The sequence below is a fragment of the Spermophilus citellus genome (assembly GCF_964194105.1).
Source record: "Spermophilus citellus genome assembly, chromosome: 5".
Classification (NCBI taxonomy): domain Eukaryota; kingdom Metazoa; phylum Chordata; class Mammalia; order Rodentia; family Sciuridae; genus Spermophilus; species Spermophilus citellus.
Window position 1 is genome coordinate 23,852,578 of NC_138186.1, and position 24,892 is coordinate 23,877,469.

The window sequence follows — 24,892 nt, forward strand, 5'->3', positions numbered from 1 at the left end:
CTAGTTTAAAATTAATGAAGGACTTGGATTCTAATTCTGGTTTTGTCTGTAACTAGTGGTATACTGTTAGGTAAGTTTGCTAACCTCCTTCGCCTCAGTTGCCTGTTTCCAAATGGCTGCTTACCTTCCTAGCCGAGTTCTTCTAAGAATAAGACCAGAAAAATTCTGTGTCTTGAAAACATTAAAGCAATGGTGATTGCCTAAAATAGTATAGCATTTTATATGAAATAGATGCCCTTAATAACCATATGCAAAATTAAATTTGAAAGGGTCACGGTTGGGACATTATCTTTTAAATTAAAAAGTTTTTTGCAACAGGGTTTGAAGCCAATTTGGGATTTATACCAGAGTAATTGTGTTTATAATGAACAAGTTAGAGATTTAGCTGGCTCGTGCCTTTGTCTCAGAGGAGTCAAGTGTCAGAACTTAATGTGAGTTGCAGGTTCTCCATTGGTATGACATTTCAGCCATTAGTCTGATTGGAGCATTCTCTATCGGCCTGTGCTTCAAGAGAGGGTAGAAACAACCATCCTGATAGCTCAGAGGACGCCTGCCTGTTCAGATACCCTGTCTCCCTTGGAGGCCCCCAGGGGAGGCCAGCTGGGCTCCCTGGGCAGGAGACCAGGAGCCCACGCTCGGCTTGTTTCCCACTCATTGTGTAGCCTGGGCCCTATCACTGGAAAGGCCTGGCAAGGAAATGAGGAGGAAGCTAGTGCCACTGCTGGTTCAGAATGTTCCAGTGTGGTTGGAAAGTTTGAGAAGCAGCCTGGGTGAGAAGAACAAGACCTTATTGACAGGGTTCAGTGCTGGTCAGGTCTGTTTCACATCAGCTTTCTAAATAATCACAGCTTCCCCCCACCCCCATCCCCTGTACCTCTGCCTTTTTTTTAAAAAACAAAACAAAACAAAACATCCTATGCAACTATGGTAGGACACACAGCATTTTCACTTGTTATTTCAAGAGAATTTTGGTACATGGAAAGTGTTGTCTTCAAAACAACACAACAACAACAAAGCTTTATACTCCTAGGCCTTTTTATCCTATTGCCATATTGTTAATTCTTCTTGTAAATATTTTTCTACTACTGTATTTTGTCATTGATTGATTTAACATTTGTGATGGTAGTGTAGGCCAACCTGGCTTGTCCTGGCCTGAATTGGACAGGTTATGGACTGATTTAGTTAACGTATTGAGCATGTAAAAACCATGCACATGGTAATATTGGGTTGAAAAGCACAAACCCTTTCTTTTCTTCTCCATGTGAGTCCGTAAACCAGAATATTTGTGTCAAGAAGTCTGAAAAATATCTGCTGGAGGTTTTAATGAACCACAAAATGTGTCCCTTGTATGCCTTGCCTTGTCATTCTGCCTGAATTTATGTAGGACTTCTACATTAATGTTGTATATACACTTCCTTGGCAGCCCTGTCATTTCCAGGACCCATAGGGTAGCTCCAGTTCCAGCTTTAGGTCAAGTCATGATAATCATAAGGTTTGCATTATTTTTCTTTTTCCTGGATATCTGGTAGGAACTTTTGAAGCTGAAAGGGATATTTTAAGCTTTTTAAAACTAAAGATACCCAAGAAACTTCAAACATCCCCAACTACTTTAGAGGTCACAAATTCCCAGTAGTTACGGTGTCCCATTTTTGTTAAGTCTGGGTGGGAAGATGGGACTCCATACTGGGGCTAAAAAAAGAAGAGCAATTACAGGATTGATTACAAAATGTGACGTTTTAAAATTGATTTTACTTTTTAAATACATGGCAGCAGAATGCATTACAATTCTTATTACACATATAGAGCACAATTTTTCATATCTCTGTGTATAAAGTATGTTCATACCAATTCATGTCTTCATACATGTACTTTGGATAATGATGTCCATCACATTCCACTATCATTGCTAACCCCCTGCCCCCTCCCTTCTTCTCCCACCTCTCTGACATATCTAGAGTTCGTCTATTTCTCCCATGCTCTCCCTCCCTACCCCACTATAAGTCAGCCTCCTTATATCAGAGAAAACATTTGGCATTTGTTTTTTTGGGGATTGGCTAACTTTACTTAGCATTATCTTCTCCAGCTCCATCCATTTACCTGCAAATGTCATGATTGTATTCTCTTTTCTTGCTGAGTAATATTCCATTGTGTATATATGCCACATTTTTTAATCCATTCAACTACTGAAGTGCATCTAGGTTGGTTTCACAGTTTAGCTATTGTGAATTGTGCTGCTATAAACATTGATGTGGCTGTGTCCCTATAGTATGTTGTTTTTAAGTCCTTTGGGTATAGACCAAGGAGAGGGATAGGCTGGGTCAAATGGTGGTTCCATTCCCAGTTTTCCAAGGAATCTCCATGCTGCTTCCCATATTGGCTGCACCAATTTGCAGTCCCACCAGAAATGTATGAGGGTGCCTTTTTCCCCACATCCCCGCCAACAGTTATTGTTGTTTGTCTTCATAATAGCTGCCATTCTGACTGGAGTGTTAGAAGATCCCTATTTAAAATGTGACTTTTAAAGTGTCTCTTAAATGGTGATTTCCCAGCTTTTGACCTCTTACTAGTTTAATTAGTTATCTTTTGTACTTTCTTTCCCTAAAAGTGGTACACGAAATATTTTAAACAGAGACCCTGCTTAGAAATTTTTGAAAGAATTATTAGAATCCAATTGAGAATCTCAGTATTTAGTCAAACACTTTCATGAGATAGGGATTGAGGTAGGGATTAACTACATGACTGAAAATTAATACAAATGAAGCACTTATTTGTGAAAAGCTAATATCCTCCCCTTTTTGAAAGTTCATGTGTGTGTGGGAGCATACATGTGCTGTGGTAATACAGATCTGGTCACATCTACACCCCCCTCCTGCCCCACAACACACACATACACCCCCCTAAAATCCCTTAAACTCATCAATGACTTCCCAGAGCCCTTGGGATTAGCAGCCAACTTCCCTCCAGGGCCTGGAAGGCTTCCCTAAAGGTGCTAACTTCCCTCCACTGCCCTGCTGGCTTTTCCACTCTATTGAGTAGTCTCTTTTTCAGTAAGTAATGCCTACACTGCATGTTCTCTGCCTCCTCTTCCCTGCCCTTTCCTCTTCAAGCCTCCTTTGTCTCCATCTGATCCCTTCTCCAGTGATTCCTTTTTGGTACCTCCCTTCGATTTGTCATATTCCTGCTTTATGTTCCCATAGCACCAAGGCAAATCACAGTTATCTGGAAGGAGTTTATCACAAGGCATTTTACATTGCACACATTTGCGTATTTCATATGGCTTGTGAGTAGCAAGATGTAAACCCAAATCCATGTGATTCTAACGGTCTGCATTTTCTCTCTTCATGTTAACTACTTCTCTGGGTTTCGGTTTCTTCCTTTGTCTTTTATGGAGTGCAAATGGATTACTGTCTGGGAAAATTCCCTAGGAATAGTGGAATGCTGTATGGTGTTTATTGTCTTTATTGGTATTGTTTTATTTTGGTTGCCATGATCCTCTATTTTAGTTCTAGAAACCTCTTAAATGCTTTTCTCAAAATTCTTAGTGTAGGCCATTTTTTTTTTATTCTTAGTGTAGGCCATTTTTTTTTTTTTTTAAATTCTAGCTACCATAGGTCTGACACTTCTCATTTTTTCTTCTCTTTCCAGGATGGTTCATATTTGGCTGAGTTCTTGCTGGAGAAAGGCTATGAGGTGAGTGACTCAGGGGGCTAGCGGATGGTGGGTTTGCTCAGACACAGGGGCCTCACGTTTCCTCTGCTGCATCCTCCTGATTTTCCACGGAAACTGATAACAAATCAGAATCTGGGGAATACTGTGCTGTTGGCCTGTGATCTTGCCAGCTCATTGTGCTCTTTATCTGCTGGTGAGCACTGGTGGCTCAGCCGCTCCACACATCTCTGATAAAGCTTCAGCCTTCTTAAGCCCAAGCTGTAACATTATGAGCACTAATTTATGATGTAATGTGTTGTATAAAAAGTCCCACTCACAGTGAAGTCACCTAAATCGGAAATTACACGGAGCAATAAAAGCCAAGCTGATCTTTGTCAAGCTTGAATGAGAAATTTACACCTGAAGGTTTTTGCTTTCTTAGTAGGCAGCCATATATTTTATGAAAGCTGAAACTTTCAGGTTTACTGCTGCCATTGCTGCTTCATCATTGTTTTTTTCTTCTTTGCCTTCAACATTTTATTCTTTCCTTAAAAGAAACCTAGGTTTTTGTATGAAATTTGATGTGATTCAGTGTGTATATCTTACTTTTCAAAGACTTTTTTTTTCAGATATATATATGTATGTGTAAGTTCATGCTATGCAGAGAATAAACACCCACACACTATTGCCCATATGCTCTAACCTGCTTTGGGAATGTTTGTATTGATGGCTTTGCATTGTATTTTTATTCCAGTTGTAAGGACATTGTGTAAAAATGTGTAGTTGGAGACAATGGAAAAAACAACAGCATGGAATCGAGCATCTAAATGCCAATAGATAGGGTTTGAAGAAAAGAAAATTAATTTTCTTACTCTAACTCAGAAACTTTTTTGAGAGCCGTGATTTCTAGACCTTAAGAATTCATAAGCAGGTGTGTTGACCACCTTCTGTATTCTTGCCTAATAGTTCTACATCTTGCAACATCAAAATAAGGCAAGTGTAATTATGAAAATACATGTGTACGTATATACCCATATGAATAGACTGCTATAATAATCGAAAGTATAAATATATGTTCTACTGAGCAGAGTTTTAGAATAGATCATTCATAGTTCAAAGAGTTGTTTCTAGGAAAGGGCTATATTATCAATTCAGATTAATCTATGCTTTAATAAACATTAAAAGGAGAGATAGCCATAGTACTGTGTTTCAGATATGGAAGACCTACTGGGAGGTGTTTGGTGGCCAGTACTGTGGTTGAGGCACAAGTGAAATAGGGGAAGGAGCTAGCAGAGAATTAGTTATTGCATTATTGCAGAAGGAGGTGGTATGCCAGGAGAGATTCTGTAGCTTCATGGGTATTAAGGTCTTTGTTAAAGTTGTCATGAGGACTGGGACTAGAGATGAAGTAGTTGGCTATAGACAGTGTCCATATTCAGTCCTGAGGACAAGGGAGTATGGCTGTGTGCTGTGATAATGGTTGATTAGTGGCAGGGCCCATTCTCAGGCTGAAGGACCAGTGCATGGTGGTGCAGTTAGTGCTACTGCCGAAGACTTTGAAGGAGAGTGGCATGCAGAGGCAAAGCTCTATTCAGGTGACTTGTTAAGGAACCAGCCAATTTCAGAAGTTAACTAGGATGAGAGGTTTGGAAACACTCAGAGAACCTGGGGCTGCCTGGTGAGTGCAAATATATTTTTTTCGTTGGCAATGAAATTATAAGTGCAGATTAGATTCTTACAGAGATGATAGAAAGCCCACTTGGCAATTCATGGTTATTTGGGAGGAATTTATCACAGAAATAATAATTGACCAGAAAGGAGACACTTAGGAGTGAGATCCATAATTGATAGAAGAAAACAGGATTGACAATATAGGGGGAAGGTATTGAGCCACAAAGTATAAGTAGAAACAAGTTCTCCACATAGTATAGGGAGTATGTGAACGCTGTAAGGATGGTTGGAATAAAGGGTGTTTTTTTTTTTTTTATTGGTTGTTCAAAACATTACATAGTTCTTGATATATCATATTTCACACTTTGATTCAAGTGGGTTATGAACTCCCATTTTTACCCCGTATTCTTTGATATAAGGAGAGTAACTAAGAATAAAGGGTGTTTATCTGCATTGTATTCTGTTTCAGTAGGCTGCTGTTGAGAACTTTCAGAGATTGATATACTTGGAGAATAAGCTATTGAGAAGAATCAGATGGTGTCGTAGGCTTTATCTTTTTGTGTGTAGATCAAAGTGAATGTTAGAGTGATTTTTCACATTTGCTACATTGGAAAATTTTGAGAATTATCAGCTGTAGTTCTTGACCACAAGCAGAAATAGAATTAGTAGATTGTGTGCAGTATGATGAGAGGGGGACACATTTGTTCACATCTGAACCCTTGAGGGTCAACTCTGGCAATTTTAGATGAGTACAGACTTTTAACTCCATGGGTTCCCAAACTTTCTCAGTGGGTTCTCAGCGAGAGGTCCCATTAAGATACCAAAGCCTGGTTCAAAAGTTTGGAAATTGTCCTTTCTATCTTGTCCCCAGTTGTGGCAACCGTGAACTACATGTGGAGGGCCTACTGTGAGTAAAGGTTCAAATGAGATATGGTGACTGTTTAATCATAGATGACTTAACATATTACAAATTTGTGGGGATTTTCTTCTCTGAGCTATTTCAAATCTGTTCTTTGTATCAGGAATATCACTAAACTTAGAAATAACTGGAAACAGCCTAGTTTGGGGTAGCAAAGTACAAGCCAGAAACAAATAAACACAGTGAAGAGGCATGATGCTGAGATTGAGTTGTTCTTAGAAAACACGAGGCATACTGACTGGCTAGCAGTAGAAGGTCAGCCTGGTATTATGAAGGTGGCTGGTAGAGGAGCAATCAGGTCTGTGGGGTAGTAATGACGGGGTGGCATAGACAGGGTATGCAGAACTAGCACAGCATAGTTAACTATGCTCCTTTACTTTTTCCCTATTTTCTTTCATTCATTCTTTCCTTTTTTTTTTTAAATACAAAAAGCTTAACTAATCTTAAAGCAAAACCAGACATCTGTGGATGACTTGAAAAGGAATGGATTAGATTAACAGATTGATTAGTAGTGGTTAATTCCTTGTATGATCATACAAGCTTAATGTGGTCACTAAAATCTATAAATCTGATCATGTTCTGAGAGAACTGTTAAAAGTGAAAAAGTAAAGTATAGTCATCCCTTGGTATCTATAGGAGATTTGTTCCAGACACCCTCCCCATACCAAAATCTGAAGATGCTCAAGTCCCTTCTAGAAAATGGCATAGATATGCAGAGAACCTGTATATCTCCTCTCTAATATTTTAAATATTAGTATTTTAAAATATTAATATTTTAAATATTAGTATTTTAAAATATTAATATTTTTAAATATTAGTATTTTAAAATATTAATATTTTAAATCATCTGGAGATTACCTAGCACAATATAAATGCTGTGTAAAAAATTGTTATATACTGTATTGTTTAGGGAATACTGATAAGGAAAGATGTCTGGACATATTCAATATAGACACAATTAAAAAAATAATTTTCTGTCTGTAGTTGATTGAATTCATGAATGCAGAGCCTATGGATATGGAAGGCTGGGTGTACTGCTTTAATTACAGTCCATTTCTCACTGAGAAAAGACAGTGAGAATTACAGTTTTTATTGCTGTTTGTTTCTTGAATTTTACTAAGAATTAAACAGTAAGGAGACTTGAGAATGATCTAACACTTGTTAATTCTTTGCTAATATGTGGAGATGTTCTCCCATGATGAGAAAAATAAAGAAGTGTCAAGATTTTGTGGAAAATTATCCTGTGAATTCATTGTGGACTTTATTCTGTTCCTTGCTGAAGTGCAGGGGGTCATTCTTTTTTTACCCTGTGGACCAGCATAGAGCAAGGAAGCTGAACAAGCAGCCCAGCCCACCATGGCTTAGAACTGTATGTCCTGTGTCTTAATCCCTCTTCTGCCACTTGTTGGCTCTGTGGCCTTGAGCAAGTCAATCAGCCCCTCTAAGACTTTGTTTCCTTGTCTGTAAATGGGAATGATGAGTATACCTATCTCCTGACATGGTTGTGAAGATTAGGTATAAGAGCATTTGAACAACACTTAGCCCTTGGAACTCTGTGAGATGCAAGGGGCTCATTGTGACAGGAATGAAAGATAGTGTCTGATGCTGACAAGCCAGTGGACAGAGATGGTATAGTGGGCTTCTTTAGTCTACTTCACAAACTGCCAACAACATATGCTTTTGCCTGGTTTGCACAGAGAAGAATGAGAGAAATAAAAGACTAAGTTGAACTTTATAAAAGCTAACATTTACCCAGGAATATAAGAAAAATCTATATTAAATAACTTGGCAACCACCACCACCACAACAACACAGCACCTCAGAATTTAAAATTAAAAAATAGGTACATTATGGGTTTCATTCCCAGGAAAGTAACTATAACCACCTCCTCTGAGGTAGAGTATAAAACAGAAAAGAAATGGGATACAAGAATTATCCAATTGTTTTCTTTGGGGAGATTATATGTTTGAGTGTGGATCTCCTTCACTTCCTTTCTTGATCAGTGAGAATTCTTGAAATATTTTTTCCCCTGGCTTATTGATTATCCCAGAAGCCTTTATACATTATTTGAAAGAAGTCAAGCTTTTTATGGACTTTTAAATAAACTACTTTGGACATCTTCAAGATTGGCCCAGTTAACCCTTTAACTGTCACTACTTACTAGCTGTGTGATCTCAGGCAGTGTCCTCATCTGAGAAATGGAAATAATATTAGCTTGGTTGTTTCAATATTGAGTGATTGTTTTTTTTTTTCATCTATAAAAGACAGTGTCTGACCCATGCTCACTGTCATGTAAATGTTAACTGTTTATATTACCTAAATATAAATATGTATTTACATACTTTTCAAAGGCTGAGTGACATTAATCATCCCTGCAAGGTATTCCATGCCTCCAAGAGAAATATAGACACTAAAGAATTGGCATTTAGTGATAACGATTCTTCATGTCCCTGATCATAATGAATAAATAATGAAGCATTTCTCTGTCATAGTGCCTAATCTGACTCTAGATTTTGAAGTCAAAATAACTTTGTTCTGATATGAAGAAAACTTAAAATTTCCCCTTTCATCACCTAGTTAACTATGACATATTTGTTTGCCACAATACCTATATCCATTTAAGACTTTAGTTTTTCAGAATTTAGTTTTGAACTACTATAATTTAATAATAATTCGGGTTAAGTTCATATAAAGTCACTGAATTCATTTATCTTTTCAGTTTGATTTCGTAACCCTCATCTCTTTCCAAACCCTTATAAAAACAAACAAACAAAAAGCCCTACATCCTTTCTATAAAGAGGAGATGTTAATCTCAAATTCTTAATTCTGAACTAGATTACGCAGTTTGCACACATTTTGGCTTGTCTTAGTGTTTGTATTTCACCTGTCTTAGAAGCAGACAGACTCAGCTTTCAGTAGTTCTTGGAATAATACCTGCTGTCATGAATTAAGCATTTGGCAAGTCTCTTTCTCTGTATATACATACCGACAGTTGGGAGTGAGGGGAAATTAAAACACTTTTTTTTTCATTAGAGGAAAAAAAAATAGTGCTTAATGCTTTTCATTGTAAGTGTGACATTAAGGTCCTGTGTTACTGATTTGCTATGACTTTGTATAGTGGTTTGCTTTTCACATTGAATCCATAAAGATTGTTTAATATTTTTTCAAAGTCTTTTATGCTTACACATGATGAATATGTGACTTCCTCAGAATTCATCAATCAAGATACCCTATATTATTATTATCATCATTATCAAAGTTAAATTATGTATTTTTAGAATGTATACATTCCTCTCCATCAAATAAAACAAAGCACTGACATCTGTATTGGTATATTTCAGAAATAACTTTGGTGTTAAACATCAGATTTCTTATGTATAAGTATGTGAAATTACTTTTTGTTAAACAAATTTATTAATTTTGTAGAGAAGCTCAATTTAACAATTAAGTAACAACTTGAACAATTGGAGCCCATGAAAGTAGAATAAATTCTAAACTTAATATTTATATATTCTTATACTTTTAAATTAAGACATGGCTGTGCATAACCAAATCTCACCATTTCTAAGATTTTAATGTTTGTCTCCTAAAAAGTCAACCAAGAATGCAGTATACCCCTACTAAAATATTTACATATTTACCAACTTTTCTTGGGTTTTATTCTTTTGGAAAATAGTGTTGATGAGTGCTTGCCTCTTGGGTAATACAGCTAACTAACAGAATTATTAATTGTGGGTGTGTTGCATCCTTTGCAGAAGTCATTTCTCATGTATGCCATGTAAAATGACGATGACATTTCTTTCTATTTGAAAGAAAGTCTTATGTGCTTATAATTTCCTCCTTGCATTTGGAATACTTGAGTCATGCTAAGGATTAATTTTGGTTTGAAATAGACAGAAAACGATTGAGTTAAAAATATAGAAGTGTATTCAGCTGCAATGAACCTACCCAACCTTAGAAGGAACACTTCTAAAATAAGTCAAGGATTAAAACTGCCACCAGTGGAACTGGAACTTGGGCAGCTGGTGACATAAACTAGTGTTAGCATTGGCAGCACAAAGGGAGCAGTCCTGACACCAGAAGGAAGTGGGACCAGGTCCGGAACAATTTCTGTTATGTATTAGACACAAATAGTCTTTTCTTCAGTATCAGACAGGTATGCATTCCTGTTCCAGCAACTTTATCCCCTCATGCTGATCATGGATAAATCAAGATAATTTTTAAAAATTCCTTGCTTCATTTGGGTTTTCTTCATATCTTATTAAATCCTGTAGTGTGTGAATCTTATTCCTAACCTGTCCAATTTAGCTTTCTTTTTCACAGAAAAAAACTTTATTTATATACACACGTTTGCGCACACACACTCAAAATAGATGCAGCATGTAATAGCTCTGAGGACATTGGAAAGATGTGGAGTCCCCATGCCCTGTTAAATAGGCCACAAAGCTGTTTTACAGATGTAGCCTCATGTGGTCTGTCTTCAGTTTCAAATTGAAGAGACATTTTTTTTTTCCAGCAGTAGTGCAGCAAATATATGTGTTTAGAAAAGGAGACATTTGAGTATCTATAACTAAGCATGAAGTCACATAATTATCTAATTACTTTTGTTGAGATTGGCAGTAAAAACACTGGAGAAAGGTGGAGGTAGGGTGCTAGTATCTGTTGGGCAGTAGTTGGAGAGAAAATAAGCACCATAACTGTTTTTAATAGTTTAAAAATAATGTTTATAAGAAATAGTTATATTTTTCATAAAGCCAAATATTAGCAAAAGAACTTCTGAGTTGTTTATTAATTCTCATTACACACTTGTAATTTACTTTTTTTTTCATACTTAAAAATTCAGGTCCATGGAATTGTACGTCGATCCAGTTCATTCAATACAGGTCGAATTGAACATCTATATAAGAACCCCCAGGCTCATATTGAAGGAAGTGAGTCATTTTCTTTTCTAAAACCTTTGTCTATAAACTTCCTATCTTCAGAGAAGATGTTGTTAAATGTCATTTTTCTCAGAGTCCATCTAGTCATAATTATTTGCCCATGTATTACTGTATTGAATATGACCAGCATGTGCTGAAAACCTTCCTGGTTGCTTGCTGTCGTAGGCCATTGTGTCATCTGGGTTTGACTGTTCGAGGGAAATTGGATAGGTGGCTCAGAGAGACCTATCCAATTGATCACCCCTCTCCAGGTGTCCCTGTCCCTGCAAATAAAGAGTAGTTCTACATAGAAAGAACACTCTTTTGCTTTTTATATGTGGTCAGTTTACTCAAGTTAAACAATGTATAGACATTTTAATTAATTTTTAAAATAATTTGTGAAGATAGATTCAAAACCTTGTGGCAATTAAAACTGTATTTTTTTAATATATTTTTTTAATTGGTTGTTCACAACATTACAAAGCTCTTGACATGTCATATTTCATACATTAGATTGAAGTGGGTTATGAACCCCCAATTTTACCCCAAATACAGATTGCAGAATCATGTCGGTTACACATCCACAATTTTACATAATGCCCTATTAGTAATTGTTGTATTCTGCTACCTTTCCTATCCCCTACTATCCCCCCTCCCCTCCCCTCCCATCTTCTCTCTCTACCCCATCTACTGTAATTCATTTTTCTCCTTGTTTATTTTCCCATTCCCCTCACAACCTCTTATATGTAATTTTGTATAGCAATGAGGGTCTCCCTTCATTTCCATGCAATTTTCCTTTTCTCTCCCTTTCCCTCCCACCTCATGTCTCTGTTTAATGTTAATCTTTTCTTCCTGCTCTTCCTCCCTGCTCTGTTCATAGTTGCTCTCATTATATCAAAGAAGACATTTGGTATTTGTTTTTTAGGGATTGGCTAGCTTCACTAAGCATAATCTGCTCTAGTGCCATCCATTTCCCTGCAAATTCTATGATTTTGTCATTTTTTATTGCTGCATAGTACGACAATAAGATAACAAATAACCCAATCAACAAATGGGCCAAGGACCTGAACAGACACTTCTCAGAGGAGGATATACAATCAATCAACAAGTACATGAAAAAATGCTCACCATCTCTAGCAGTCAGAGAAATGCAAATCAAAACCACCCTAAGATACCATCTCACTCCAGTAAGATTGGCAGCCACTATGAAGTCAAACAACAACAAGTGCTGGCAAGGATGTGGAGAAAAGGGTACACTTGTACATTGCTGGTGGGACTGCAAATTGGTACTGCCAATTTGGAAAGCAGTTTGGAGATTCCTGGGAAAGCTGGGAATGGAACCACCATTTGACCCTGCTATTGCCCTTCTCGGACTATTCCCTGAAGACCTTAAAAGAGCATGCTATAGGGATACTGCCACATCGATGTTCATAGCAGCACAATTCACAATAGCTAGACTGTGGAACCAACCCAGATGCCCTTCAATAGATGAATGGTTAAAACTGTATTTAAATTGCTTTACCGATTATTGTTAAGATTTATAGCTTTTTTTGTTGTCATTGTTAGTAAATTTGCCTGTGTTGTAGCTGCATGGTTTACACAACACAATTACAGTGTTTTCTTACTTGTTCTTTATAGCAACTCCACAAGTTGTTAGAGAGACTATTTTGTACATGAGGAAATGGAGACAGAGGTGATTTTATCAAGGTCAAACACTACCAAGAAGACAGAGTGGGACTAGAACACAGAGCTCTAACTCCAAATTCAGCCTGCATTATTCAGCCAGTTTTTCTAGCTAGCAAGGGTGATACAGTCAATTTATAAATGATCAGTGATTTTGTATTCACCTCCAAGTCCTGAATATTTGGAAGATTGGGTTACTTTTTCAGGTAGTAATCATCAAGAAGGTGATCCAGTTTGTCCACAGAAAAGACTTTTCACCTTATTGCTGAGTACGTTCTTCTTGAAAATTATTACAAGTATATTGAATATCCCTTTTCCCAAATGCTTGGGACCAGAAGATTTGGGTTTTGAATTTTTTCAGTTTTTGGAATACTTGCATATACATAATGATATAACTTGAGGATAAGACCCAAGTCTTAAAACAGAATTTATTTGTTTCACATATGTCTGCTAAACACAGACAAAGGTAATTTTATACAATATTTTAAATAATTTTGTGTATTAAACCAAGTTTCATGATGTGGAATTTTATACTTGTGGCATCCTGTCAGCACTTAAAATCATTTCAGATTTGGAGCATTTCAAATTTTGAGTTTTCTGATTAGGAATGCAGTAGGTTTGATCCTCCGCACCAAAATTAACAAACAAACAAACAAACAAAATAAAGGTATTACAGGGGGAAAAAAAAGAAGCAGCAATAGACAAATGTTAAACATGGACCACCACAGGAACACAGGTAGAGAGATAATGATAACATCAATATTTTGTAAAAATAATGAAATGATCAAATTACCCATCTATACATTTTAAATTCTTACACTAATGAAGTCAGTATAAGGATCAACTTAGATGTAGGAGTTGGAATAGGCTAGTTGTCCTAATCACAGTTATGTTACAGTGTCACACTTTTCATAGATAGCTTAAGGTCTGATGTTTATAATGTATTTATAAATCAGTAGATGAAAGTATATGAATAAACATAACAAATATGAGCTATTGTCACTATCATCTGTATGTTATAGATGTGCTTAGAATGTATATACATTCTTACAAAATTTTATTTGCCTGAAAAATCACTCTTACATAACACATCTTCCAACTGCTTGGAGTTCTAAGATATATTAATTGTTTAACATCTGTTATTGTATGGTAATGTTTTAAAAATTTCATCTGATTTTATCCCTATAAATCCTTCATAGATATAGGAAATATATGTAAATATCTTTCTACTGTGTAGGTTCATCCTTTGTTTATTTTTATCATGCTGGGGACAAAACCCAGTACTGTGAATGCTAGGCAAGTACTCTATCACTGAGCTACATTCTTACCCCATAAGTTCTTTAAAGATGATAACTATTTTCTGCTGCTCCAGGACAACATTTCCATTCTGACCCTGGTTTACAGACATTGTAAGTGTATGCATTTCAAGTCTGATATTTTCAAAAGTTGAGCTTTTATTGTTTTCTTTTATCTAATGGTCGGTTTTTGAATTCTAAAGACATGAAGTTGCACTATGGAGATCTTACTGATAGTACCTGCCTCGTGAAGATTATCAATGAAGTGAAGCCTACAGAGATTTACAACCTGGGAGCCCAGAGCCATGTCAAAGTAAGCCATTTTCATTATCATTTTCTCTCTAGTTGTGTTCCTGTGGTGGTCTATGTTTTACATTTGTCTGTTGCTTCTACTTTATTTTTCTTTTTCCCTAATCCATCCATCCTTCCTTCCTTCCTTCCTTCCTTCCTTCCTTCCTTCCTTCCTTCCTTCCTTTCTTCCTTCCTTCCCTCCCTCCCTCCCTCCCTGCCTCCCTCCCTCCCTGCCTCCCTCCCTCCCTCCCTGCCTCCCTCCCTCCCTGAGGATCAAACCCAGTGCATCATATGTCCTAGGTGAGCACTCCACCTACCACTGAGCTACAACTGCAGCCCCTGTCTGTTGCTTCTTAACTTAATAATCCACCTGTCCTAGTCTTCAAATTTAACCATCCATGTTAATTTGGTTATTGACCCTAAGGGAAATAGAGGTTTTCGAAGGTATGTTTTCCATTACTGAACAGCATAATATAATCTTACTGCTAACATTCAAATAGCAATATTCATTTATTTTGTTTTTCCCAGTAGTCATGACCCCGGCAAGGTTTGTTAACTGCCATTTCAGACCACATTTTGAATAAAATTTTGTTAAAATTTTGGAAGATTTAACTCAGTAAAACCTTAACTTTAATTTTTATTAGTGACTACTATAACTGGTTAAGAATATTTTTTGAATCTCAATTATATGTTAACATTAGATGAGTTAACTTTTTTATGGTAGGTGGTAAAAATCATTGGAAGAAAGCCTTTTAGCCTCTTTTTCCTCAGTGTGACACAGCTAATGTCTACTCAAATTCTTTGTTGTTCTACCTTCTTCTTTTTTGTTCTTTCTGGAGCCAATCACTGTAAACCAGAGAAGTGCCCTCCAGACTTCTCACCATCTGCTTCACTTAGGGTGTTGTATTTGTGTCCTACTATTCCTTTGGTGTGAAATTTGAACCCAGGATGATGTGAGTTCTATTTAATGAAACTTTATTTAATTAGCATAGTTAGTGAAGCTTAAAGATAAAAGCAAATGACTTTTAATTTTAAACCTCACTCCCTGCCAAAAAAAAAGAAGGTCCAGAAAAATCTACCAGCATTTTTTGCTATTTAATGAACAAATTCAGCAATTTTATTTTGGGAAGTATTTAACATCTTTTGAAGTTTCTCCATGTCCCTAGCTTTTCAAAGAAAGAAGGCTATATGCCTATTTCCTATAGCTCTTCTAGTTTGAGATGAAGTTATGAACTGAATCTCATAAAACATTGCAGTTGATAAGAGATTAAAAATTTGGTTGTCAATCCTCATAATAATTTTTTCTGTAAGAAAAATTGAAAAATGACCACATATCCATCATAAAGATACCTTTTAACTTCTGATCCATGCTGTTTAGGAAAAAAAAAATTCCCTTTCCTTTTTTATCCCTAGTGCTAGCCCACACTCTACCTGCATGCTCCACCTCCAGGTGCTTTTCCCTTTCTTAATATGTAATGATTCTGTTTGATATCTAGGTTTAAAATTTGGTATTTGGAAAGGAATGGTATTTTAGGTATATTATTCTTGAGAGATTAATCTACCTCTTTGCTAAAAAGAAGCAGTAACTCTTTATCATTCCTATCTTCCACAATATAATTCATCTGACTGTTTTTGACCTTCCTGACCAGCCATGAGAGTATCTTCCAGACAAAACAGAATGTTTTGGAATGAGCACTCTGTTATTCAATTTTCCTAAGATTAAGAAGTTTGCTTTGTGATTGTAGATAGGTTATCACCTCTGGAAGACATGAACTGGCATGGCAGAAGGACGTAGGACATTTTATAAAGGTTTATTTATAGAAGTCTTTCCCTCTGTCATTTTAGTGTATTAAATGAGCTGATCCTTTCCTTTCTCCAAAATGTATTTGTAGTTCAAAAAAAATGTTCTATTTCCTTAGTTGTAGTGTGCATAATAGTTTTTAGTTATCATTACAGAATAGTTATACTTAAGTAATATAGAGAAAAGGAGATTGAGTTGATTCCTTCTAAGTTGCCATGTATGTGAAATTTTCTGTTTTACCTTACTTTGACTACCTTCCTGATAGATCAATGATCCTCAGTTAAGAGTTTTGGTTTGTGAGGTTATTTAATCCTTCAACAAAGATTTGTTAATGTATACCTAATATAAGGTAACTTACATGCTATACTAAGGACAAGAGATGTATAAATTCTACTTCTACTGTAGAGGTTTCAACTTTAGTAGAGGTGATTTGCAGCAAGGACCACAGGCTGGCACAGAGTCTTCCAGTCTTTAGAGGAAGGTGAGAAATAACTTTCATCTGAGGGGATATGGGTAGTGTCAAGGAGGAGCTGGTGCTGGCACTAATCTTAAAGTATAGGAGGGTATTTACATATACAGTGGGAAATGGGAAGTTGAAATGGAGGTTATAACATAAAGCCAAGAAAGCCAAGATGTCAAAAAAACCTCAAGCCACGTTTGGAGCATGATGAACATTCAAATGATCAGTTGAGCAGAAAGAATATGGAGGAGAACTGTGGGGCCAGGCTAAGGAGGAACAGGGGAGAAATATATTCAGATATGAATCTTAGGGATCAGAATCTAGAAGTAAGATGCAGAAGACACAGGAAATTTGTTGGATGTGGATGGCAGCATCAGAAATGGGGGCAGGAGGAAGGAACAGGATGTCCAGCAACACTGATTCTTTTTCTTACTCAATATAGTCACCAGGGAAGAGATCCCCCAGTGCTCAGGGGATCAGACAGTTGATGGGACCACTGTCAGGTGTTCTACTGGTAATACGTGAAGACCATGCAAAGGAAGCAGATCATGAGATAGTTTTAAAAAGTTTTGAGGTTTGGGAGAGTTTGGGGGTGCAAGTATACATTTAGCACTCAGAGTCCTTGAGATGCCAGGTAGCAGCTGGAGAAAGAGGGCAAAGAAAGAGTAAAGATTGAACCTCTAGGACTTTACTGTAGTTAGAGGAGAAAGGAGAATAGGGCTGATGGTAGGAACAGGAGATGAGAGGCAGTGGGTAGAATTTTCCTGGAAGTTGGAAGTCAGATCATTTCAAGCAGGAAAGGATAAATCTAGGGGATAGAGGGCCAAGAAAAGGTCACTGGCCTTGTCAGTAAGGCTGGAGATGACTTTGGACTTTTGTATTTGTGTGAGTGTGTGTGTGTGTGTGTGTGTGTGTGTGTGTGTGTGTGTGTGTTTCTGGGGATGGAACTCAAGGCATCACACATGCAAGACATGCATTCTACCACTAAGCTACATATCTGATGCCTGACTTATGACTTAAAAAAAAAGCATTTTGGTGATAGGATGGAATAAGTCAGTGAGAACAGAGGAGGTTTAGAAGTTGACGATTTATTAGGGAAATGCAAACTGAGTGGATTCTTTTCTCAGATTTCTTGGTAGAAAGATGAGAGAATATACTAGATGACAGATATATCAGCATCCCCGCAGGTTTCCAAGTCCCTTCCCAGAATTCTAAGTCTGTAGTGAGGTTTGAGAACTTGCATTTCTAGGAGATGTCCAGGTGATGCCTAACCCTCATCTGAGGACAATACTTTGAGAGCTGTTACTCTGGTGTTTCAGGTTTCTTGGTTTATCCATGTAGAGAATGTGTCTCAAATGCATTCTTCTTTGACTTTCTTCTTTAATGTATGAGTTTTTGAGTTTGATGAAACATAGTTCTGTTACTCATCATTTAATGCTATGGACTTTTAAAGCCCCAAACTCTATCTGCAATTAGGCATGGTGAGAATGGAAAGAGACTGAAGAGAATCTGATATACCTTTATGCTAATTATCTTCACATTCATAAATCTTCCTTTTTCTAAACAGTACAGACAGTCCATGAGAATAAATACTTCTCAGTTACTTCTAACATTTTAAAGAAATAGTATGAGTACAAACTATGGTAGGCATGTCCTACAAAATCTCATGCTTCATACCTCTGCTTCTGCTGTGATCTAAGATAAGTTGATTCTTAGTCACAGGGAGAGTGGGCATAGAGAATTGGGATCCTGATGAAGGCCCTTGGGTGCTGACTTTGCTCACCTGCCAGGCAGCTGGGGCATGCTGCTCTGTCATTAGACCACTTTAGTCTCTGTCTGTTTTCATAGTAGCTTGTTTTGGGATTCTGTTGGAAAATACATATTTTATTTTTTTCAATTAATTTAAGTATTACTCACCTTTGCAGAATTTATTGTACTTCCAGATGATATACTTTTTTTTTAAATGAATAAGTTCTTTCTGACCATGGAATGCTTGCAATAGATTAAATAAAATAAATGTCTTATTGTTTGGTGCTCTTTTGAAAGAGGTTTCTAATATTAGCACATTTTGTATTTAATTCTGAATCTATGACTTTTAGACTGTTTGTTTTGGCTTCTCTTTGTGTGGAATAAAGTCTTCTATCACTCTCACTTCCAGTTAATTTGATGTGGGCTATGGTATACTAAAAGTAAGGAAAATAAAATAATAGGAAGTTGGTCTGGTTTCCTGTAGGAAACCAATGAAGATGAAATTGGTTCTTGGAATAAGCCCACAGCAGTCTGGGAAATACTGACTGAAGACATTTTTCTGAATCATAAACAGAAAAATTATGACTCATGAAGTAGGTCATTGAAAGACTGATTTGATCTTATGTGGGAGAAAGTGAGGGATGACTGAAATGTACTAGTTATTAAAAGTAGTTAAACCTAGCATGATGACATCATCCAAGTAGGAACAAATTATCCAATATGTGGACTTGCCCATTTTGATGGAAAAAAAAGTTTTAGGAACCTGATTTTTTGAGATTAATGGGGTATTTTTCCTGTGTAAATAATAGTGTTTCTAGGCTGTGTTCAGCATTCCTTGCTGTCATGCCTTTGGATTTGTCCACTGTTTCTTGCAGCTTCTTTGATAACCTCACGTCACTTTTGAAGTCATAGTGTTGGACGAGCTCCGGTGAACCTAGTCCAGTATTATTTCCTTTCATCTCACAATGTCATGTTAGAATTGCCTTTTTTTTTTTTTCAAAAAATTAAAACATGGAATGTTAGAGCTAGAAGTAACTTTAGAAATAATTTAATATGATTTCCATTTTAACAAATGAAATTGCTTGCTCAGTCATATGTTTAGTTACTGCCAGTTCGGGATTGGAACTCAGGTCTTTAAATTCTAGAATTTATTTTATAAAATCAATGAAGAAAATGATTCTGTATTAGTTATAATTTTGATAGAAGTTAGTCCTCCTCTTAATTCCTCACGGTATGTTTCTTCTTAAGTTCATTTTTCTTCTTTGTGTCTTTAATAGAAATACACTTACTCTTCTCTTTTTTTTTGTTTAGAGATTTTCAAATCCTTTTTCAGTGCTAAAGACCATTATTATGTCTTTCCTTAACTTTCTTTTATTCAACATAACTAGCTCCATATTTTCCACTCTTCTTCTAACTCTTTAATTTTCTTTATTACTTTCCCTTTCAGTTCTCTGTGTTGTTTCATTTTGTTTCATGACAGCTGGGGAAGGGCTGAATGCCTGGGATAAGAGCTGGAGCAGGACCTAGTGAGGGGAGACTGAGGTTTCCTCTCATATAGTCTTAAGGGATCTTGGGAACCCAAAGAGAAGGAGACCAGGCAGTCCTCCTTGGGGGATCCTCAGACTCAAGAAGCTGGCCACAAAGAGTTGATTATGGACCAAGTAGCTGATGTAGTTGCGGCTGGACACCAATGTAGAATCAAGGAGAGATAAGACAGAAAATCCAGTCCAGGGAATGAAGTTGGGAATTAAAAACAGGCATGGGAATTAACCTGGTGGGTCTTGAGAACAATTTAATTACCTGAGTTAAAGAATTGTCATCTTCAGTGACTTTTCCAGGAGGTTCTGAGCTGAAATTTATAGTTTGATAGTCTGCCTCGGTATTCATTCCCAGGAAGCCTGAACCTCTTGGGACCTCTAATTGAGGGAAGGGGGCAAGTGACTAAATGCAGTGGGAGAATTGCATTATGGTGGGGAAGGGCAGGTGCCTATGGCTGAACATCTGGTTAGGGGCCTGACTGACTCAATTATAGAAAAAAACAAAATTGCAACACGTGACCCTTTACTGTGTAATTATAGCAAGAGTAGGGGGGTGGCCTATTAAAAACCCAGTGCAAACAAGAGAAAGGGACTGTTCTTCTGTGTTCTTATTTATTTATTTTGGACTCTGGGGAACCTGGCAGGAGGTGTGAGTGGAGCAGGAAAATGAGGAGTAGTCAGGAACATACCTCTTGCTTTTAGGAGGAACATCCTTATAGGTAGGTCAGGACCTGGCCTCATGGTCTATATTATTATGTAGTAAGAGTTTCTTATGTCGCCACGTGTGAACACAGCCATACAGCCATCTGCCTCTCTACTGTGGTGGCTGTATCTTTTACCTGGCTCTGTGCCTACAGAATGCACTGGGGTCACATTGCAACTAGTATTGGGATAAGTATTGACAACTATGCCACAAGACGCTCTTTATATAGGCAGGGGCTCTTGAACCAGGGGTGCACATCAGCATTCCTGGGACACATTCTAAAACTTTATGTCCAGAACATACCCCCCTCCAACCGCCCCACTGGGATTCTGCAACTTGGGATTTTTCCTGTTTTCAAATCCTGGTTGTATCACATGCAGACTATAGGATTTTGATAGGCTACTCAGCCTTTCTAAATCTACATTTTTTCACCTTTAGGACTTGATTCTGCCTGTGGGCCTGTGCACTGGAACTTGACTGTAATACTCTTTCCTCAGGTATCCGCCCATCTTGTTCATTGACTGTGCTCAACCTTTACTCAGAGGTCAGCGGCTGGCGAGGCCCTCCTGACTATGTGCAGTAGGAACACTCCTAGGAAGGGTGACAACCCATTCCTGAGGGTGTAGGCAGTGGTGAATGCAGTAGGCCAGGGAGGAAGGAAATGCAAACTGGCCACTCTGCCTCCCCACCTCCATACCATAGTCTTAAGGGGTCTTGGGAACCCCAATAATCAGTGTGCCCTTCTCTTCAGTGTAGGCTAACATGAGGCTGATTATCTAGGGAAGTGGATGGGCTTCTGCCAGAGATGGGGCCTGCTCTCTACCTTAGCTTCAGGCATAGGCAAGAGTGTTTTCTTCAATGAAATGCCTGTAGTTCCTGCCACTGCAATGTTAACTTGCATGACACATTCTAAAAGGGGAAATGATGTTTTGGGCCCTTTGTATTTTATTACATGGGCCATAGAATTCTAAGGTGGCAGAGCTCTTGGCAGTTATCCAGTTCAAATTTCACAAGTGCCTGCCTGGGTCTGCCAATTGATGAGCAGCCAGCTCTGTCTAGCCTGGAACCCAGGACTGATGCCACTCATTTTCTTATTCTGCTCCTAAACTGAGAAGACTAAGGATGGGGGTGGGGAGGAAGGTGTTATTGAACTGAGAGAAGTTTTACCTCTCTTGTCATTCCCATCATTTAGTACAGTGAAATGAAGTTCTGGTGTAATAGGTTTGAATTAAAAATAATTTTTTTCCTTGCTGGAGGGAATTGGTTATAATTAATACCATATGAGTAGTGTTTGCATAGCTAGGAAAATCCCCAAATACAACAATGCAAGGTACAAATGAACAAGTACATTAGTGATGCTAAAATAAAATTAATAAATAGGAAAAAGAGAAATTTACAACAGTGACTCATCAGGAATGATTACAATCTTTTTGGTTAGGATAATTCAATTCATTGTAATTTTTTATGTACTGAGTGTTTATACCATTGCTGGTATATATGTAAGTGTCCCTAAAAGTCAGGTATGTAATAGCGTTTGCTACTCATGGAATCAGAAAAGTTATTAGCTTAATAATTAGAATGAACAACTTATTCCTATAATTATGTTTTAAAGAAATTGCCAAGGCAGTAACATAACTATAATATTAATTAATGTATTTTCTAAGGTTTAAAAATAAATATTTCTGTTTTAATACCACAGATACATTTTTGTCCACTTATTAGTTTATAAAAATTATAAGTCTATATTGGTATCTGAAAATAACTTATTAATAGTTAGAGGAATTGATATAGCCTTATATTTCATATGAGGTTTAAAATTGTTACATTGTCAACAGAATTCTTGGATGTGCTCAGAGCAACATAAAGCCTCTAGTTTATTAGCAAATTGTGAATGTTGAAATAATAAAGTTGCCTGTGAGCAGAAGAGTTTACTTTAGTAAAGACCAGTGAGTACAACTTAGAGAACTGAGGATTTATATGGTGGATTTGCATTTGTACCTAATATCCATGCATACTATAGTGTGTGTTTCTGGACAATTTAGCTCCCTTACAAGGGCAGTAAATAGGTAGGTGACTGGAGCAAATCATATGCTTTAATTTCATAGGTAGATAGCATGGGTGGAACAAATCTCTACATTCAAATAAAGATGTGTTTCTGTTTTTGTTCTACAGGCCCCTGTTTCTTTCTGATTAGTCCTATTGCCCTCTCATCTATGCAGGCACAGTCCCCATGATATTTAATACAGATGGTAGTCACTTTAGTTTGTTATGTCTAACTGTGATATTAAATAAGCTATTATTTGCATTATAATAAAGTATAAATTGCATTATAAACTTTCCCCATTTTATAATTTAATATTTACGTTTACAATGCATAAACACTACTAATATAAGTATGACTAGTTATTTCTCATGTCTACTAGGAAGAAGTTGGACATTTTTTATGTTATATTCATGAGAATGTGGGGATTGTACACTGTTGGTGGGTCCCCACGTGTCATTTGGCTCAAATTCTTATTGAAAGCCTGTTGTGGATTTGAGCAATTGAATTCAAATCTAAAACGACTTAAAAAGTCTTTTATAGTCCATTAAGAATTTATATGGGAGAGAACACTCTATGAAAGTTCTCCTCTCCCTGTTCAAACAGATTGTTGTATTTTATTAGATCTAGGTGGTATTGTAATTTTGATAACAGCTAATAATGTTTGGAATTTTGCTTATAATTAGTGGACCACACAGTGGTATGTTTGTTGGATCTTGCACCCTTCACCTAGTACTAGCTTGTTTCCTAAATAAAAGTAGAAGTATTTTAATATTTTAAGTTCTTTCATATATATTAAACTGAAATTAAGGCATATAGCCAATGTGCATGCATATTTTAATATCAATTTCTGTATGTATTTACAAACACAAATGGAACAAATAGTCAGTAAATGTATTATGAATGAAACTTTTTGTTTTGGACTTTTAATGATGAATAGAGATAGTTTTTAGGATTCCTAATTGGATAAATCAATTTCCTAATTTGTATAAAGTTATAGACAAATAATGCCTTATTTAATATCATAGTTAGTAGACATTTCTCCCCCCCCCACCAAAGTTGTGTGTTAGTTTAAGAAACAAACTAACTATTCTTTTCAAAATACCTAATAAAGCTTGGTTTCCAATATAATTTCTACTTTGTAGAAGTGAAGTTTATACAACTTATTTTGTTAAAGTTGGATGCTTAAAGTTGAAATAGTGAGATAAAATGAGACCTTTTCTAATTCAAAGAAATTGAATGCATCAGACTCTTTTCTATTAATTTCCACTAAAGCTTATTAATTGGATTTGCCAGTGCCGGCAAGAAAAAATAATTATGAGAAAATTGTTTTAATGTACTAGATTTTCATTTTTTGAAAAACAGCTAACATCAAAGATCAATAGGTATTATTGTTCCTGTTATTTTTTATAATACTTACATACTATGTGACAGTATAGTTTGGAGATTTTATTTTTGATAATCTGAAGTGAATTTCAATTTATTTACAAGAAATTGCATGAAATATTGGACCAGCATCAGCATATTAAACTGTTAAGTTCATTATTAGAATAGTTTGTGAATTTCTTAGAAAATGTTGCTTTTTGAAAGCTCAGCTCAACTTCTGTGTAGTTATAGTGAGTTTTAAAATAAAATGTTTTCAGAGAGGAAGAACATCGTGTTTATGGTAATAGTGGCAGTTGTTATAAAGGACAGATAGGCAGAGAGGAGGCACAGTGTGAGCTCATTTTGTTTGGTGTTTCAGGGTCAACTTTTTCCTGTCTCCTTTTCACTCCCATCTCCATACAGTCTTAGAAATTGGAAATATTGACAAAATAAACCTCTAAAGGACATTCTTCAACGCTATTAACACATATCATTAGTCCTGATTGTAAATAATCATTCTTTGCCTCTACTGTGTGAATTAATTGTTAAATGGTACAGGGGACAGCTTTTGTTTGTTTGTTTTAGTGTTCTATAAGGCTCACACTGGAGGGGTTTTGTTTGTTTGTTTTTTTGACACTGACATTTTATCAGGACAATTCAAAACCAGGCTGAAAGTCTCTCTGGTGTGTTCTGATGGATTTGTCCATTTTCCTCAGGAAGAAGTATTTTTAGTGTTTCATAGAGATTACTTAGTTCTTACATCACAATATTGGAGTTATTGTTTGTTGAAATTAAATAATGTAAGTAAA

At 36.6% G+C, this 24,892-nt stretch overlaps 1 protein-coding gene across 2 annotated transcripts in view; it reads left to right on the forward strand.

Annotated features, from left to right (window-relative positions):
• GMDS (GDP-mannose 4,6-dehydratase) overlaps positions 1-24,892 on the forward strand; it is a 676,213-nt gene that overhangs the window by 133,037 nt on the left and 518,284 nt on the right. For both annotated transcript variants that reach the window (XM_081295088.1, XM_081295089.1), the window contains exons 2-4: positions 3,646-3,690; positions 11,082-11,169; positions 14,339-14,448. In XM_081295088.1, the coding sequence (XP_081151214.1) occupies positions 3,646-3,690; positions 11,082-11,169; positions 14,339-14,448 (243 nt within the window). The remainder of the gene's footprint in view (positions 1-3,645; positions 3,691-11,081; positions 11,170-14,338; positions 14,449-24,892) is intronic.